General features: G+C 30.4%; 1 protein-coding gene across 11 annotated transcripts; it reads right to left on the bottom strand.

Moving 5' to 3' along the window:
• Positions 1-53: 53 nt before the first annotated feature.
• On the bottom strand, positions 54-17,458 carry LOC116776561 (G protein-activated inward rectifier potassium channel 3-like). 11 transcript variants are annotated; one of them, XM_061521331.1, is made up of 4 exons: positions 17,243-17,458; positions 12,848-13,288; positions 3,836-4,893; positions 54-489 (listed from the first exon to the last, which is right to left on the bottom strand). In XM_061521331.1, the coding sequence occupies exons 2-4, from the start codon at positions 13,147-13,149 to the stop codon at positions 272-274; spliced, it is 1,578 nt and encodes a 525-aa protein (XP_061377315.1). In that variant the 5' UTR covers positions 13,150-13,288; positions 17,243-17,458; the 3' UTR covers positions 54-271. The 11 variants fall into 11 exon arrangements, with proteins under 11 accessions (XP_061377315.1, XP_061377321.1, XP_061377322.1 ...); XM_061521337.1 differs by lacking the exons at positions 12,848-13,288; positions 17,243-17,458 and adding exons at positions 5,114-5,345; positions 9,581-9,596; XM_061521338.1 differs by lacking the exons at positions 12,848-13,288; positions 17,243-17,458 and adding exons at positions 5,114-5,345; positions 9,461-9,573.
• Positions 17,459-17,799: the final 341 nt, after the last annotated feature.

Below are 17,799 nucleotides of genomic sequence, written 5' to 3'. Positions count from 1 at the left end.
TTATAACAAAATTAAATTATAATTGCGATATATACATCCAATGAAATAAATCATGTGCATCTAATAAATTTATTACATTTTTCTTATAATTTGATAATACTATTAATGAATTCATTAAAATTATAAAATAATCTTTAAAAAGTTACGTCGACTTCTTGGAAGCGCTTAAAAAAATCAGCGCCATCTAGTAGCGAGTAACTATTAATATCGTCAAAAATCAAAGTTACAGTTGACTTAAAGCTAATAATATATACTTAACTAAAATTTATTGCTATTTGACATCCTTAATCACTGTATTCGGTTGCTTTTCATCATCGCTCGATGAGGAATGTTCTTCGGCACTGTTAAAATAGTCTGGGGGATATTTCACAACAGACGGTTTGTTAGTAAGACTCGCTCGTCGTAAAGCGTCCTCAACCAGCCTGTCTGGTACCATATTCATAAATGGAGTATTACATAGGACCGCTGACAGCGGTGATGTCGTGTAACCTGAAAATGTTAGTATTATATGAAAATACCATCCTGTGCTTTGGAGACGTTAAAGAAAATATATCGGATTACCTGTCTATTAGAAATGATAATTTAGTAGAGGGAGAAAGAAGGAGAGTTATTATAATAAAAGTATATATGTTAGGAAAAAAATCTCTTTTATATTTAAAACAGCCTGATCCGATTTAATCTAATCTTAGTAAAATTATATTATTTAAAATGAGATAAATTTTATTAAGCTGCAAAATAAATTAAATGTAAAATATACTATATCGTTAGATCTAAGATTTTCGCGAGTATTCATTTAAATGAAACTAGTGTTATTCGGATTTACTACGCGGATTTTATTATTTAAAAACTACATAATCCCGACGTTTCGGTTACTTTGCAGCAACCGTGATCACGGGCAGACGAGGTGTGTCCTCGTAAATAATAAAATCCGCGTAGTAAATCCGAATAACACTAGTTTCATTTACTATATCGTTTATTCGTATTTAGAATGTACAATACAAATGGCTGTTTGTTCAAACACCATGATAAGTTTTTTATGTATCGACACGTTCGGTAACTCGGAACGTTTTACTTTGTCAACTCTACGTTAGCTATCTTTTGTTTCTAATATGTTATGCTCAGTTGAGAACTAGTATAGGTCATAGTTGATAAATTTTTGTATATATTATTATTAAAACCCATCACCTTATCAGGACACACACAATAGTAAGCGCATCATAACATGTATGTAACTTAACGAACACAAGCCTCTATGGTATTACTGAAAACCTTTTTTATATTCAAAACTGATGCTATGCACTTCAACAACATCTTCATTCAAATGTTTAAAGGCGTACATCACAGGATACATAATTCATCTATATTAACATAGAATTGTGATGACTATCATATCACTAGTTATTATAACAATGAAACAAAACTATAACACTAAATAGGAAATAAATATCAACACCGATGATGTTTAATAAATTTTTTATTTTTATAAATAAGGAGGTAACTTACACGTTGCGTTATCTTAAAGCTAAATACATGATCTCAATAAGTGCACATGTAAATAAAATATAACACATTATATTACAGCATAAATATCGGAATGTATTTTCAAATATTCGCACAACCTTCGAGACATAACATTATTTGATTTATTTCTTAGCAACATAATTTTTCAAGAGATTCACATATATTACGTGACTAGTGAAAAGAAATATTTATTATTGGGAAATTAAATATTCTCGTTTAACAATGTATATGTAACATTTTGTATATCAATTAATACTATTCGATTTTAAAGAGTGACGGTGAAATCTCCGTTCTTGTGTTCTGCTTTGGGCGCTGGTTCGGGATCGTGGCGTTCCGGTAATTTGAGGACCATGGGCTCTGTGCTCTCTGTACACAACACAACACGTACACATAAATACTCACACATATACAATAACTACGCAAGTCTTAGAATAATTTGGTCAAACGAAGATACATTGAGCTTATTCACTCGATTCGTTATTATACGAATTGGCAATGACATTAACAAAATAATATTATATTAACGGGCCATTTACGATTATCATAGATGAATCTATAAGTTAAGGAATGGCAAATGATACGATTATTTATCAACTTGATATCAAATACGCCGCTGACAATGAGGTGTGCGTTTCACTAATCATGCATAACTCTTGATACGTTATCAAGTACACGAGAATATACTAGATTCGTTCTATTGACTGAACCTGAATTATGATTTTCAACCAAGAGCATTGTTATACAATTGTTGAAGATAACATTAAAATCATTATCATTATTCAGAGTCATATAAATTTCTGTAATTCAGTAGTTAATTGTTACATTAATTGAATTTTGCGCTGGTAAAACAAAAACTTTTTTTTTTATTATTATATAAAGAGTGTAACTATTATTTTTATTTTAAACTGATCCTAAGTTTACAGGTTAAAGCAATTTCTTTTTTCCCACAAGGTTCGTGTGAAAAAAGAAATTAATTGAAATAATATAAATCGTACATTTAACAAATCTAGTACATAAGCTTTTAGAACGGTATTTAAAGATTTTTCTTCTAATGATTAGTCGCTTCTTTCATATCCTTCGCCTCATAAAGAGTTTTAATAGTAACTTGGAAATTAAAATCTCTTTATATTAAGTCCCAAGTTAAATGTATCAGTTGTATATCATCGCAAATTTCTCTATCAATTCTAAAAAAAAACTTAACTATAGAATAAATAATCATGAAAAGGCATTCTTTTAAATTAAAATGTCAGATACATACGTGGAATTCATAAATAAATATGATTTAAGATTTCCAAACAAACCATAAATACTTAACACCTGGTGTCACATTTTATTTAAATACCGATTATATTGTATTTATTGCAAAGCAAATATTATTCCCCAACTTAAATATTATTTGTATACCCGAACGGCGAACAGATATATTTAGATTTTAAAGTTTCGAACAAATTCAATGGAAACTATTGGAATAAATGGTGTGCCAACAAGGGAATTAATGGCAATTGACTTTAACAATTGTGATTGGTTCTTAAAAGGTAAGCGAAATATTATACGTATCCTGTGTCAAAAAGGGGGAGTGGTGAATTATTTGACAGTACATCCTGCTAAGATTCGTTACCATGTGAAGACATTGTTCATCAGATGAAGTGATATAAATGACATTAGACATATGAGCTTTACTTCATTGAAAACTAGAAATCTGAAATGATATTTTTATTTCCAGAGAAATTCACTTAAACATGACAATCAAAACGAGCGTGGTTATTAATGTTGAGTTTTATTTTTAATGTGAAGATTCATATTTCAGCATATTTTAGATGTGACACACCCTAATTTCCCATTTATTTTGCAATAGTTCCAATATATTACTTGTTTTTTTTTTCAACGAAACAAATTGGTTTCTATTGATGTCTTTTCCATCAATGAAAGAACCGTCTCGGGTTCCTGTGCGTAGAAATCATTTCAGTTTGGAGTGTTTGTGTGCAAAGTGGGTTAAAAGCATTGTGTACGTTGCACCGATCTGCAATCAGTCTTAGGCAATAAATAGGGTATTATCACGGTTTGAGTTCGTTTGTTGACCTAAGATAATTTATGTTGTTGATAATTCTAAACATCTCATTGCGGAAATGTCAATCTATTTGGCTTTAAAATAATTAAGAATATTCCACACATTTTAGAGCATCCAAAGATGTTTTAAGGTTTTCACACCAATCTATCTCCTACACATCAAGATAAGCAACGTTACAATAAGCAAACATAGAACGAGCATCTCTCTTAAAATTATGCGTATAACAACGTTTCATTTAAAACTTACCGATTGATCTACGCTCAGCTTGAGTACCGTAAAACTCGTCCAGTTCTTTTGCAGAACAAAGGGGCGTGTCCACCTGCGATGTCTCCTCGAATTTAGAATAATCTACCTCGTAGCCCTGGCGCTCACGGTTATATGACACTAATGGCACAAATCTATGTCCCCACATTATTTCACTTGTTGTATAACTAGATCGCGCCTGTGTTGTCTGTCCGGTAGATTCAATCGTACCTTCCAGAATAACAACTATTTCAAATTTCTCTTGAAGCACGTCTGCCGCAGACACTCCATAGAAAGGACTGCTTGCATTAATACGATGGACCATTGTAATTGGCCATATAAAGAACAGATTACTATCACAGCCGTCTGCATTTAGTTCTAATTCTGTCTGGTAATGTGAGAGTACTTCGCCTTCCTTTGTTGTTCTCGTTCGAATTAATTGAGCTCGCACACTTGCTCCAATTATATGAGATTTTCTCAAATCACCGACCCTAAACATAAGGCACAATTCGCCGTCTCTCTGACAGACAACAGCATATCTTGAAAACAGAAGCGTTTGCGTTCTATGTTTAGGTCTTGTCATTTTGGCAAATACAATTCCCACCATGAAGGCTTGGATCATAACACCAACTATACTTTGTAGACACATTATGAAAATAGCTTCTGGACACTCCTCTGTAGTCGTACGAGAACCATATCCGATGGTGTGTTGAGTTTCAATACTAAATAGAAAACATGAAGTGAAATCGTTAATATTAAAAACACAGGGCTTCCAATTCGATGACTCTTGCATGGGCGGTAAATGCTCCGGTTCCAGGTCTCCGTGTGTAACGGCAATCAGCCACCAAATTAGAGCGAATCCCAGCCAAGAAAGTATGAAAGAAAGCGTAAATATGAGTAGGGTCCAGCGCCACTGGGCGTCGACAAGAGTTGTGAACATGTCCTGGAGAAAACGCAGCCGACGCTGTGAGATCTTCGACTTAAGAATGTTACATTCACCATTTTTAAGAATCGCCCTTCGCCTTGTTCTCCTCGAAGCTCCATGTCTATGAGAACGGCTCCTGTAAATAAATATATAAATAACTTAATAGTTTCATGTTGATGATTCTCATTAAACATACGTAGGTGATCAACTGTAAGTGTGAACGAGTAAATCACGCTTATACACTACGACCTTCGTCAATGTTAATATTCTTAATGCGAGTAACATAATACATAAACACAGAATATAATTATAATTACAAAACGGACAAAAGAAAAACGACGAAACGAAAACAGTACGGGATTATTGGAGACGGCACAGGTCGATCGACGAACCTCTTGCTGCCTGAAGGATAATAGACTCCTGGTGAGAGATTCCCGTTCCCCGAGACCGGTTTGACTTTATACCAGTCGTCGGTGAGGAGGTGGGCCTCCTCGCGGCTGGGTGACTCCGGATCAGCGTGCATGTCGTGTGCTCGCTTCACTAGCAGCGGATCGTCTGCGTCTTCATCCCCCGGAGCTCGAGTGAATCCTGAAGCATCGCACGCGATAATGTCGCGGTCACGACTGCCTATATCACGCGCGTTAAACGCTTTGTAATTGTATCGCGAAATTCTATATCAAAAATTATCAGTTCGTCTAAGGAAAATCTGTGTGTTGTTAGAGCCTATCTTGACGTCTGTATACATACAGGCTGTGGTACCATGTGTATTCTACATACTATGAAATTATTAATTTAAAAAATATTTAAATACAATAATACTACCCATTAATTCTTTTGTTTTTTTTTTCTATTCATTAATGTTGATGTCCGTAAACTTTCATTTATAAAGTATATTAAATACTTAGCCATACCAGACTAAATATATTATTATACAAATATCATCTTCTATATAATTATCAGTAATAATGTTGTTAGAAAGAATGTATTGAATAAAAAAAAATAGATATAATTTCTACAGCTGTATAAAGACGTGTCTCCTTTAAATTTAATAATCGATTTAAAACTGCAAATTACTTATTGATTCGGCTACTAATTAACTGATCTCGAATCATTTAAATTTGAAGGTTATTCCATATATACTGACCTATGTTTAGTGTTTACCTTTACTATGATAATTATATTTTTTAACCGACACTTATTAAACAATACATCGAATTTATATAAAAAACACTCCTATACGGCTAACTGTTACATTATAAATATTTAATTCAGCTAAAACAACAATGTTATTTAAATTAAAGATTTCAAAATTGTTTTAAACATCTGGTATGCAGTTATTTATATAATATAACAGTAATGTATCCTTTTTCTATCCTATTCAGCCATACTAACAGGCTCTAAAAAGATTATTCATAGGAATATATATTTTTATACGTTCTCTATATAAAATATTATTAAATACCATTCATAATCCGAAGTCAATAAATTAAGAACGACGACGTATTTGTTTCTTTTTAAACACGATAATAATGCAATTCCGCTATTTAATAATGAAGATGAAAAAAAAAACAGTGTCCAAATAATGTATGGTTTGACTAATCTGTGTTGTTATGCGCTAAAATATTGTATAAAATTAAGATAGATCTCATCGTGTAGAGACTGAAAAGTTCAAAAATATTTATAATAACTTCTATTGTCATTTCTTCTAAATTCCTAATTAAAATGTTATTATAAGTATTTATACAAAACTGTATTAGGAAGCAGTTTGTTGAACAATTTGTAAAAAACTATATGTAATTTATTTATATCTGCTTTTGTGAAACATATTTACGTGACGCCATTGATATTAAGACTACTTTAAATTAATTATCGCCACGCCTCCGTGTAAATAACTTGATACACGATTTGTTATTTATTATTGATGTACCTACTTCGGTAAATAAAAGTAATTCTATCGTGATATGAAAATCAGCTCTAATTTGCGATGTTTTTTATTTATTCAATTCAAAAAAGAAAATCCTTTATTTATAGATTATTCTACGTGACGTTGGATTGTAAAATATAAATAAATTTTAAGAACACGTCAAACGCTATGGAAACTCTTTTCTGGATTTTTCTTATATCGGGGTTTTATAATCTGTCGAAGTAATATTAATAAAAATTTTAGTCCGACAACATAATAACAGCATTAGATATGTTAAAGTGACACTATAACAATAAACAAAATTGTTTGATGGGATTTTGTTTGTGTAGAAATTCTATAGTACCTATCCATAGGTACTTTTTCAGCTATCATATTCACGAATAGAGGACTTTTGTCAATTTTTAGTATTTTTAAATCTAGTGACATTTTAACGATCTGATAATGAAATTCCTATATACGTATATAATTTTAAATAAAGGCGGTGTTGAGCAAATCAATATAGGACGTGTAGACTGAGGAATTCATGAGTAAATAGGATTTGAACTTATAGCTTACATCTAAATCTTCCTAATATCGTCCTAATTGTTTTATTTAAAGCTTAATTTATAATACAGCGATTGATTTTTGTCGTTCCTTTAAACAAAATGCTAAGTAAAAGTTATGTTTATATATTTATTTTCCATTTTCATACTTAGGTTTTTTTTTTTGTTGTATTCTACATATTAAGGTATTAGTTCTTTAAAATTGTTTCGGACTAATGAAAATAAAGAGAGATACAAGTTAAGTGATACAAATTTGTAATATGAAAAAAAATATTAAAAATGCCATAATAAAGAAATAAAACTTAAAATGTCGATTGCTAAATGAGGAAATAAGAGAAATAGCAATAAGATGGAACAGAATCATTCAGAGGCTACTACTGGCTACTTGAGTGAAACGTAAAATATTATGCTTTGTACATTTGCCAAGACGAACTTTATCCAAACAATTAAAAGTTATTCAAAAGTAATATCAAGAATAATAAATATTTTATATTTCAGTTCTGCATCTTTTGGAGACAGTGTGGCAATAAGAGTGTTAGTAATTATTATTAAACTTTGGCTTATAATAGCTCGTTCTTGTAACCACATTTGTTAAGAACTAACACCAAATCATTTATTCGTATATAAAAGGTGTTTATTAAATATTGGAGTGATTGCTGTTGTTTTTTTTACTCCCTAATTCTAAAAATAACTCTCAGCATCCCGATGATGTTATATAAATCAAAATGAACGCGACAGTAACACTCCGTGATTGTACCCTCCGCGCAATCATGCACTTGAGAACGCGTGGCCACCCTTTATTAGTTTGATTGAAATACATGTATATAATTATTATTGCAATGTACTGGAAATTAACATTCAATCGTTATGTGTTGTGTTATATTTGATTTAACACATGATAATTTTAAATTCCCAGCAGAAGTTTCAATTAAGTATCAAACAAAATGAATACAACATGTCATAATTCAAATTAAAAGTTTTTCGAAGTGTTGATAATTATTACTAAATTTGTTATCGGACTCAATCAAATATGGAGATATTACCATATAAAAAAAAGCACTAAATAATCTATGCAACTCTTGATTACTGTACTAAAAACCACAGTGAATTATGCTTATTCTAAGTATCTATGGTCACAGGAAATACGCAGTGTTGTCAGTTTCTCGTTCAATAACCTAAGTTTGAACTGTGATGTGCGAAGATTTATATGAAAATCTGTTAACGCTCCGTACGCAGTTGACGATGAACTTGGAATAAGCGTACTTAATGTTAAGAAGTTTCGAGATATTTATTCAAGTCTATTCGAATGTTTGTGATTACATCGAATTACTATAATCATGATTAAATTTTATATAATGCTCCATAAACATGGATAAAATATTAAATACTATCATTTATTATAAGGCAAGTGAGGATTTAGCCTGGGTTTATTGTTTGAGAAAATGAAAAGACGCAATTTATCACTTATAATCTTGACGTATCAAATGTTTACCGGTTTTCACGGATTTTCTAGATTATTAGCTTATCCTCTAGTTTCACTAGTGTCAAGGACCTTGACTTTAAAGCCACGTCTTTGACGTGAAATTGACGCTTTTCGGATTTACTAGTTTTACGACTAGGATCTTAGGCTCTTCATACAAGATCATATGAACAATGAATTGTATTTTTGCGAATGCGTATCTATAATCATATCAATATTTTAGTGTTTATCGATTGATGTAGAGTTTTCTTATTACATTCCTATGAAGTTACTGTGTAATAATTTTGGCCTTTCTATTTGTAGATATTTTTATATTATATTCAAGTATGTTTACAGAATATAGGTACTATATATGCACATATAAATAAAAAATAATTAAAATTATATTCTTAAGTTTCAAAATTGCGATATTACCCATCGTAAGGCCTAAGGCCTGTCACTCCGATTGTTAACCGAAAGTGGAACGAAACTCGGTCAACAGCGATAATGACTTTATCACTTTATTTACGTTTTCGTCGCATTACAGATCACATCATGTATTTCACGAAACATTAAAAAGCACACACTTTAATAGATTTTTTTTTTATAAAAATAAATACTCAAGATTGTACACGTTCGCACTTATGTGGAAAATTCACAAAACTATTTTGATAAATAATAAAATTATCTTTGCCCCGATTAGATACTGGGCCTTCGAAGATTCTGATTCACAATTGTTTATACGATTAATATTGATATTGCAATAATTATAACTTACGATTGTCAGCCTATTGAGTTATCCATCACATGAAATTTAGAATTTAGTGTAACACAAAAACTACAAACTAAACTTATGTAATATATTTACGATTTTTGAAAGACTTGTTCAAAACCGTACCTCTTATTCTATCAGCTTACTTAGTTTCCGCAAGAATTTTGATTATATGCTCAAAGCAGTGTGCACTTCATGTTTTTGTATTCATATTTATCTGTCATATTGTTTATTGTTAGATTAGTAGATAAAAAACCGGATAGATCCAAATTTTACTTCAAATCCGAGAGTTCCGTACCGTAAAACCAAAGTAGTGGCCTGGACGTAGAATAGCAAGAATTCTGTTAATAAATTATTATTAGATATTATGTTGCACCTAAAATTCCTCCAACGTAAAGATAAATTAATCAGAAACAAACTTAACTTTAGAGTTAAAAATACTTTTTGAAGTTACTACAAATTTACGACGCTTGACAATTTTCTAACAACCAAGCGAGTTAATCAGCTTTCTAACTGAATTCACATATCTAACTCAAAGCTAAAATTCAAACTAGGAACTATTTTTTTTATTGCTCTCCAACAAAGCAGATATGTATGATTGTGTAATTTTTATTTCAGCTTAATGACTTCAAAGTTCCTTTAAAGCTGGTTCGGTAGACGGCCAGAGAAAGCGCAAGGTAATCATAAAAAGAGTTTTGTATAAAGATTTGCCGAACCCTATTCAACGCTTTAAATTAAAAAAAAAGATTACGCTAGTTTTAAATAATTAATACTTAACATAAATAATTAGATTCTATTGTTGAAAAGCTTATAAGTTATAACATACAATTTTTACAGATATTTATTAGATAAATGCCAAAAAAATACACTTTTGAGCGCATACAAACGCATATCTTTGTTAACAGAAGTACCCTCAAGTATGTAAATTTTGTTTAACAATATAGTTATTTTTCATTCATTTCTTTATTTTTTTGTTTCAATATTTCCTTCTATCTTTTTAAATTTGTTTAATAAAGATAAGTGTAACTACTAATCAGGTAATTCCAGTGTTTGTCGTTTATGTTGACGTATCTATGTTTGTACGACATCAGATTAACATTTTACAAACGCTATTAAATATAACAAACGTGTCACGAATACTACCGACTCTTTTAAAACTACTACCAGCTTGGTGAAGTTGAATTAGGCTGCATATTACCTATAATATAATATTTATAAATGTATGGGGAAGACAATCAGGAAGCAATTAATTTTATATAATATATATAACAATCAATATCTATGTATACATATTATATAATAAGTACCCCGCCGCGTCTGTCTGTCTGTCTGTTCGCAATAAACAGAAAAACTACTGCACCAATTGCCAAGCCGTTTTCGCCACTCGATAGCGTGATGCTCAAGAAAGGTTTTAACATATAATTTATTAAGGTTTTGTATTGATTTGTGTGTACATTAACTATATTCGTTGCAGATGTCGGGAAAAAATGAGCCGTCTGTCAGCTTTTGACGAAAACGCTGCCAAAACGCTTTGAGATATAACAAAACAATGTATGGGGGAATTGTGTATTTTATATAGGTCTACAAAAAAGTCCGCGACGGCATATGCCTATCTCTTAAGGATAACATACTATATCCATTTTACAACTTTTAAAATTGGCATTCCTAAAGCGTTTATTGGAAAGCTATTTACATAAATACGGTATTAAGTCTTATCAAAATAAATTGCTTCGTTTTCAAGCCCACATCAGTAACTGTAAATTACTTTTTAAATCATTTAAATCGGGTGAACCATTTGAAAGTTATCATAATATAAGTTTAATAATTCTCAAAATTGAATACGTTATTTTATATTTTTTGTAAAGAGCCCGTGCGAAACAGGGGCTGGTACCTTGTTAAATTATATATTACACCCTAATCATTCATTTAATCTTTGAATTTCAATGTCCTTGCCAACGATAAATTATTTACTCTTTATTTTTGTTTCATTTAAGATTAATTACGTCATAACGATTATGTTATATTATAAACCACGTCTATATCTCGGATAAGATTTGAGTTGATTTTACGTTTTAAACAACGGAATGGCTTATGTATGTTTCATTTTTTTTTTCATGATGTAAACGTTCATAATATATATGTAGGTTCTTGTTTATTCATCCTTAAATACCCAACATTTTCCAAGATGGTTAACTCGTGCGGAACTCATTATTATGAAAAATTTTTGCATAAATATTTATTTATACATGTATATATTAGGTTCGTAAGTATTTGAATCCATAACAAATTATGTATTTTTTTTGTCATCAGCGGTCTCTTAATACCATTTCGTTCTCCGTTTTTAGTAGATGGCGAGCTTCATAGTTGCTCATTGATTTTTTCGTAGGGTTATTAGCTAATAGTATAAAATCATTGAATAGAATGATGTTATGACTTAAGATCAAGCTTCATCATCTAAGTCTTTCGAAAGTATTAATTTTAAATTACATAGGTACTCCCGACGTTTCAGTTACTTTGCGGCGACCGTGTTCACGGGCAGTTGAGATGAAAATGTCTTGTACATTAAAATAATAAAAAAAAGCGTAATGCATCCAAAAATATTAGTTTTATTTAAATCATGCTTCAATTATTGTACTGTAAAAAGTCTATTTACTGATAGCTCTTAAAAATTGATAGCCTTTTCCAGTTATTAAAATTTCAAAGTATTTTTATTTTGGTACTTTTAATATAAAATTATTCTGTAATTAACAACGAATTACATTTTACTTGCACTAGAAGTTTAGTTATTTTAAAACAAAAAAGTTAATATTATTAATTGGACAAAGTCTTGTTAAGACAAGATTAAAAAATGTTCATTGGTTAATTTTAAAAGGATTAAAATGGGATTTAATCTTAGAACAAAATAAGGTTTATTCTTGTTTAATTTAACGTAAAAAATAATAATTCGATGTCAATTCTGATACAAATCTTGTTTTATGAGGCTTAGATTTTACCTCTTTAGACTTGTAATAAATATAAATGACGTATTGAGATAGCAAAACAATTCCAAGAATGTTTTTCTTTCTCAAAAAAATTGTGTGAATAAGTTTATAAACAATATATATTTTTTCATTCGTTACTCTTTTACGTTCAGTTTCATATACAATTAATAAAGTACTATCGTCCAATTCATATTGTTTTCAGTAATTTCATTATTCCTGTCTTATATCGGAATTAAGTCGGGATTTAGGAACAAAATTTGAATCAGGGTCTAAGACGCTTATAACATATCCCTCGTATTGTGGGCATGTATAGGTTAAGTTGACGTCTTAACGGTCTGTATCAATACGTTTCGGTAAATAATACTGAAAACGTCACAAATTTTAAATTATCAGTAACATAATATGATCATACCTACAAGTCTCATGTCTGTATACAGTGCTATGGCCGATGGAGCTACTGTATGTGGGCACTCTATGAAGACTGCTTGATTGTCGGATCAGCGGTGGCTTCAGGAACCCACCGTCGTATCCCACGCCCAGCATTGGGGACTCCATCACTGAACTATCTAGACAGCTAGTCTCATCCGTTTCCTCTTCAATAGCACCCGGCTTGTAGAAGATCTTTCCAGCCGATAGGGCCGGTCTGGACTGGATCTCCTTTTGACCTTCATCCTTCCTTAACTGCATTTCATAGTCCAAAGCGTCTGTACTCATCCTTATTTATTATATTCGTCACGATACTCTAACACCGTTTAAGTCATGCATTCTTCTTGTAATGACACAAATACTGTCGTTATGTGACATCATTTCGAATGTGTTTAACGATTTATTGGCATTCATTGGTGACGAATATCTGTAAGAGATAAAAGATCTTTGTTTTACAAGAGTAGGTAACTAAACTAAGTACCAGATTAAGTGTAAGTACTGACTAATGATACCTAAATGTTAAAACCTTGAAAGTTCACAGTTAATTTATTATTATAGTTTTATATTATAAATATGTCAAATACATATTCTAGACAGATATTGTGATATTTATATCTAAAGAAAAGCTTCACTCCAGTCTCCACTGCACTAAAGTAAGGCCTTATGACAGCCAATTTTTGATAGCTAAAGCTTTGTATGACGACATGATAAGTATTTCTTTATCATAATTAATTGGAAACATATAAATTTCTGGAAGACTTATAATGTAAACTAACCTGCTTTGGAAATGCATAATTACAAGAAAATTATTACATGTAAGTGCTATTGAATAAGAGTCCTTAAAAACAAATTATTTGAGTAGAAGAGGAAGTATTAAATAATGTTTATGTTGCAGGTATATACGGATAGTGATCATTTCGTTAAAAAAAAAACCTACGTTAAATAATCGTTTAAGAATTATACCTACTAGTAACCATTATGTATTTAATCAAGTAACCACATGCAAAAAATGCCCTACAAAGTTTTGGAAACGATCTAATGACCCCCACTGAACGGAAGCTGATTTTCGACTGAAAAACCCAAACAAATCGATCCATTTGAGAGATACGATACCACAGACAAACACACAATTTGAAGTTAAACTTATACCACCCCTCTTTTATCGTTTGGGGGTAAAGATAATATTTATATTTTAACAGTGTTTCATTTCAAAGCCAAGGATGTATAATATAATATCATTATTTTTGTATGGATGTTCAACCATTGCCTGTAGAAATGAACGACGTAGGGTTTATAAAACAAAGAGTGTAAGAGTGTTTGGGGACACATAAGGCATAATAAGTAAATCATTCATTATTATTTATTAAACAAATTTTCATTTAGGTAAAATGTTCAACTGTCTCGAAATATAGATTGAGATATAACATATCATAATTAAACGCTAAAAAACTTCATTTTTGTAATCATTAAAAAATGCTTAAAATAAATTAATTAATAAGAATATTTACATATTTTATGAAAAACGACATCTGTTGTCGAATAGTTAAAAATCATATAATTTTTTTAATTTTTAGTCTTCTATATTATTTTTCTAGTGCTTTGTAGAAATATCGAATACATTAAGATTTTCTAATGAAACAGTTTTCGATCTTTATAATGAAGATATTACTAATATGACTATGTACTACTGCTATACTGGAAATCGCCTGATAATTTATTAAGGCAAAATTTTTTCATAGAATAAATAGAATACATAATTAAAAAGGCGTCACTGAAACAAAAATGTATTTACAACACAAAACGATTTCGTCAATTTTATAATGTTTTAAATGATAATAATCGCTGTAGCTGCTATCATAATTAACGGTATTTATAAATAATGACGGAAGAAAAGCAAAATTTACTTAAAAATATTACTGTCTTGAGTTCCTGCGTTTTGACACGAAGTGTCCTTGCACTCATTAGGATGTTCCTGATCTCCATGACAACGAACGGATGCCTTTATTTCCTCCCACTAAGATGTTAGATATTGCGGAAAATGAGTTATGACTTTATTCGCGCCAATGGTAGGAAACGAAGTCATTGTAGTTCGTAGTTATTGTAATTCTTACTTGTATGTTGATGTATTACTTTAAAGGTGTGAATAATCTTCGTAATGAAAAGTAAAAGCGTGATACAAAAATACTTAACGAACAATCAACTAATTGGATTGCAAATTAAACTTTTAGTTGTTGTAATTGACAACAAAACTTTAATTTGATCTTAACAGCGATAATTTCTATAATTAAAAATGAACAAAACTAATTCCTTTGGACTGTGAAATTTATTTCAGTCTACCGAGATTTCACGGACTTGCGGCAATACTTAGTACCCTTAATTAAGCGAAGAACGGCTTTGAAAAAATTCTTAAATGCATAAATATAAAAATCAGTCTATTTTTTCACATTAATATAAAAATATTCGAGTAATTTCGAGTACCAGACAAAAAACTTAATAATGAATAAGAAATTGTAAGGATATACGGGTGACAATAAAACATAGACCATATTATAGTCAAATGTATACCTAGACTCGAGGCCACTATAAATTACTGTGTCTGAACAGTAATTAATAATGAGTTCGTTAGCTGCTGTTCTTATGACGTGCTCTCACGTGAATGTCAAAGATAATGCCAAGTATGACAACAGTGAGACGTAGAAAATAAGATGGCGTTATAATTATACCAAACATCAATAAATCTATCACTTAATCTGTGTTGCTGAAAGGTATATCATATAGTTGTTCTTAACTAAATTCTACAACTATTCCTGATGCTAAAAGGTATATTATGATATAGTTGTTAATAAAGCCTAAGTTTTAGAACTATTCCTGAACTTACACATAAGTTACGCTAGATAAAAAGATATAGTATCCGTAAACAAAATTCTTAAAATTCTTATTCATTAATCATATCTGTATTGTTCACAGCCTCGGGTCACGCTTGGTCTATATTAATTGTTACTACTGACCCCATAATTTACATTGAACAATAACTAGGTGTAATTTTTACTATGCATTCAATTATAAACTGTTGATAATTTTTTTTACATTCGTAACCGGAAGTTGTTGTTAGTTTGTTAGTTGAAATCGTATATTTTTAATATACAAAACAATAAAAAGCTAAAAATTTTAAAGCATCTGTCTTAAATTATTAAAACCTAAATATCTTTTGTCTTGAATGTCTTTGTTGTATGTTTTTTAAATATATATATATATATATATATATAATGTAAAATTTTCATGCTGCCTTCATTATTTTTAAAACCTTACAAATGAGTCATCATAGTAATAACAATTATAGAAAGTTATTTTTTTTTGTAAATGGAACTTTCTAATTTTAAATTATTAAGTTTGATAATCTGCATTTAAACTTTTTTGATTAACTAAGTATCGTCTTTTCTGCGTTTTAATATCCGCATTGCTACTTTGTACTATGACATTCGAAGCAGGAAGTTTCTATTTTGGGAGGCAATTGATTGCAATCTCAGATCGACTCCTCGTGGTCCTCTCTCTGATTTAACTGAGCGAGCACTATAAGAACTAAGTGATAGAAATGATGTTATTAGGATCATACGACTTTGAGCTATTCTTCTCAATGTTATATGGGGAAATAACGGATACGCCAATTTTGTCTAAGACTGTATGGATAATTTTAATCCTGAAAACCGAGCTATATAAATTTGCCATAATTGAAAATCCATTTGGAAAAAATATTTTGATTTTGTAATAGCATTCATGGATTAAATAATAATAATAATAGTGAATTTACCCTAAAAGTGTGACTCAACAATGAAATACATGGCATCAACTAGACTTGACACACGGTACGTTAATTAAGGTGGGTTATATTAGATTTACTTCAATTTTTTTTTTATTTGCTATTCGACAACATTTTTAAGTTTTATTTGTTGAGTGCCAGCTATAGTAATTAAATTAAAATTAGTACTGGCATTATGAGAACTTAGATTTTTTTTATTTACTTCGAAAATTAATGTAATTTTTTTTACTGCAATAGAAAGTAAATGGCATAATAATTTAGGGCTCAAATAAAAAAAATATCATAAATTGTTTTTATTAAAATAAATTAAATATTAAAATTAGAAACAAAGTATTTCCAAACGTGATTTCTTTATAATGCTTGTTTTCCATCATAATCAATGAGAGGAAATAACTGAAGAAATATTAGCAATTCATATTAAGAAATGAACAATTTACAGAAGATATGCATATTAGAATTGTCCTAGCTTCATAGATAAAGTATAATATATAAGTTAATATGATCTGTACTAAAGACTTTTCTAATTTCGAATACACGATAAAAAAAAACTAGGATTATACATACCACACTAATATTCATAAGGATGACAGAAATTTTTGCATGAATTGCGTTCAAAACTGGCACTTTTTAAATATCTTTGTGACCATTTTTCTTTTTTCAAGCGTAAAGTCTTTTAATTAAGCTAAGATCACATTTGGATTTGGATGTTTCAAACCCTGGATTCGCGGATCCTTTGCGTGCGACCTGAACGCCAGGATAGCGGTGACTGTCAAGCGTGCAGACTCTAGCGTGGTACCTAAACCAATTGTAAAGTGACTTTATTTGTTAACTGGCCACGCGCTCGAAACAATTGATGTACCACTGTTAGTTGGAGATGAGATTTAAATAGTCATTTGTTAGTTAATATGTAATAAGCGTAATGTTTGGATTATGAAATTCTGCCTCACTAAGCAGGACGGCTGCTTAATTACAAAACACAGAAAGGTAAAGTTTACAACAAGCTTTATTTAGAAATTTTTATTCTGACGGAGTCCCGTGAACATTATTTTATTAAAATCTGAAAATTTAATTTTTGTTCCTTACTGTGTCTTACAATTGCAGCCGAAGAGTTGTAGATATCT

Source organism: Danaus plexippus, chromosome 8, assembly GCF_018135715.1.
Source record: "Danaus plexippus chromosome 8, MEX_DaPlex, whole genome shotgun sequence".
NCBI lineage: Eukaryota > Metazoa > Arthropoda > Insecta > Lepidoptera > Nymphalidae > Danaus > Danaus plexippus.
This window is presented reverse-complemented; position numbering and strand designations above follow the sequence as displayed.

Coding starts and splice junctions, on each gene's coding strand:
- LOC116776561 (XM_061521331.1), bottom strand. CDS start 13,149: ATGAGTACAGACGCTTTGGACTATGAAATGCAGTTAAGGAAGGATGAA. Junction 4,894..12,847: donor TACAGACATGAGACTTGTAG/GTATGATCATAT, acceptor ATTTATTTACAG/GAGCCGTTCTCATAGACATG. Junction 490..3,835: donor AGCTGAGCGTAGATCAATCG/GTAAGTTTTAAA, acceptor TAACATTTTCAG/GTTACACGACATCACCGCTG.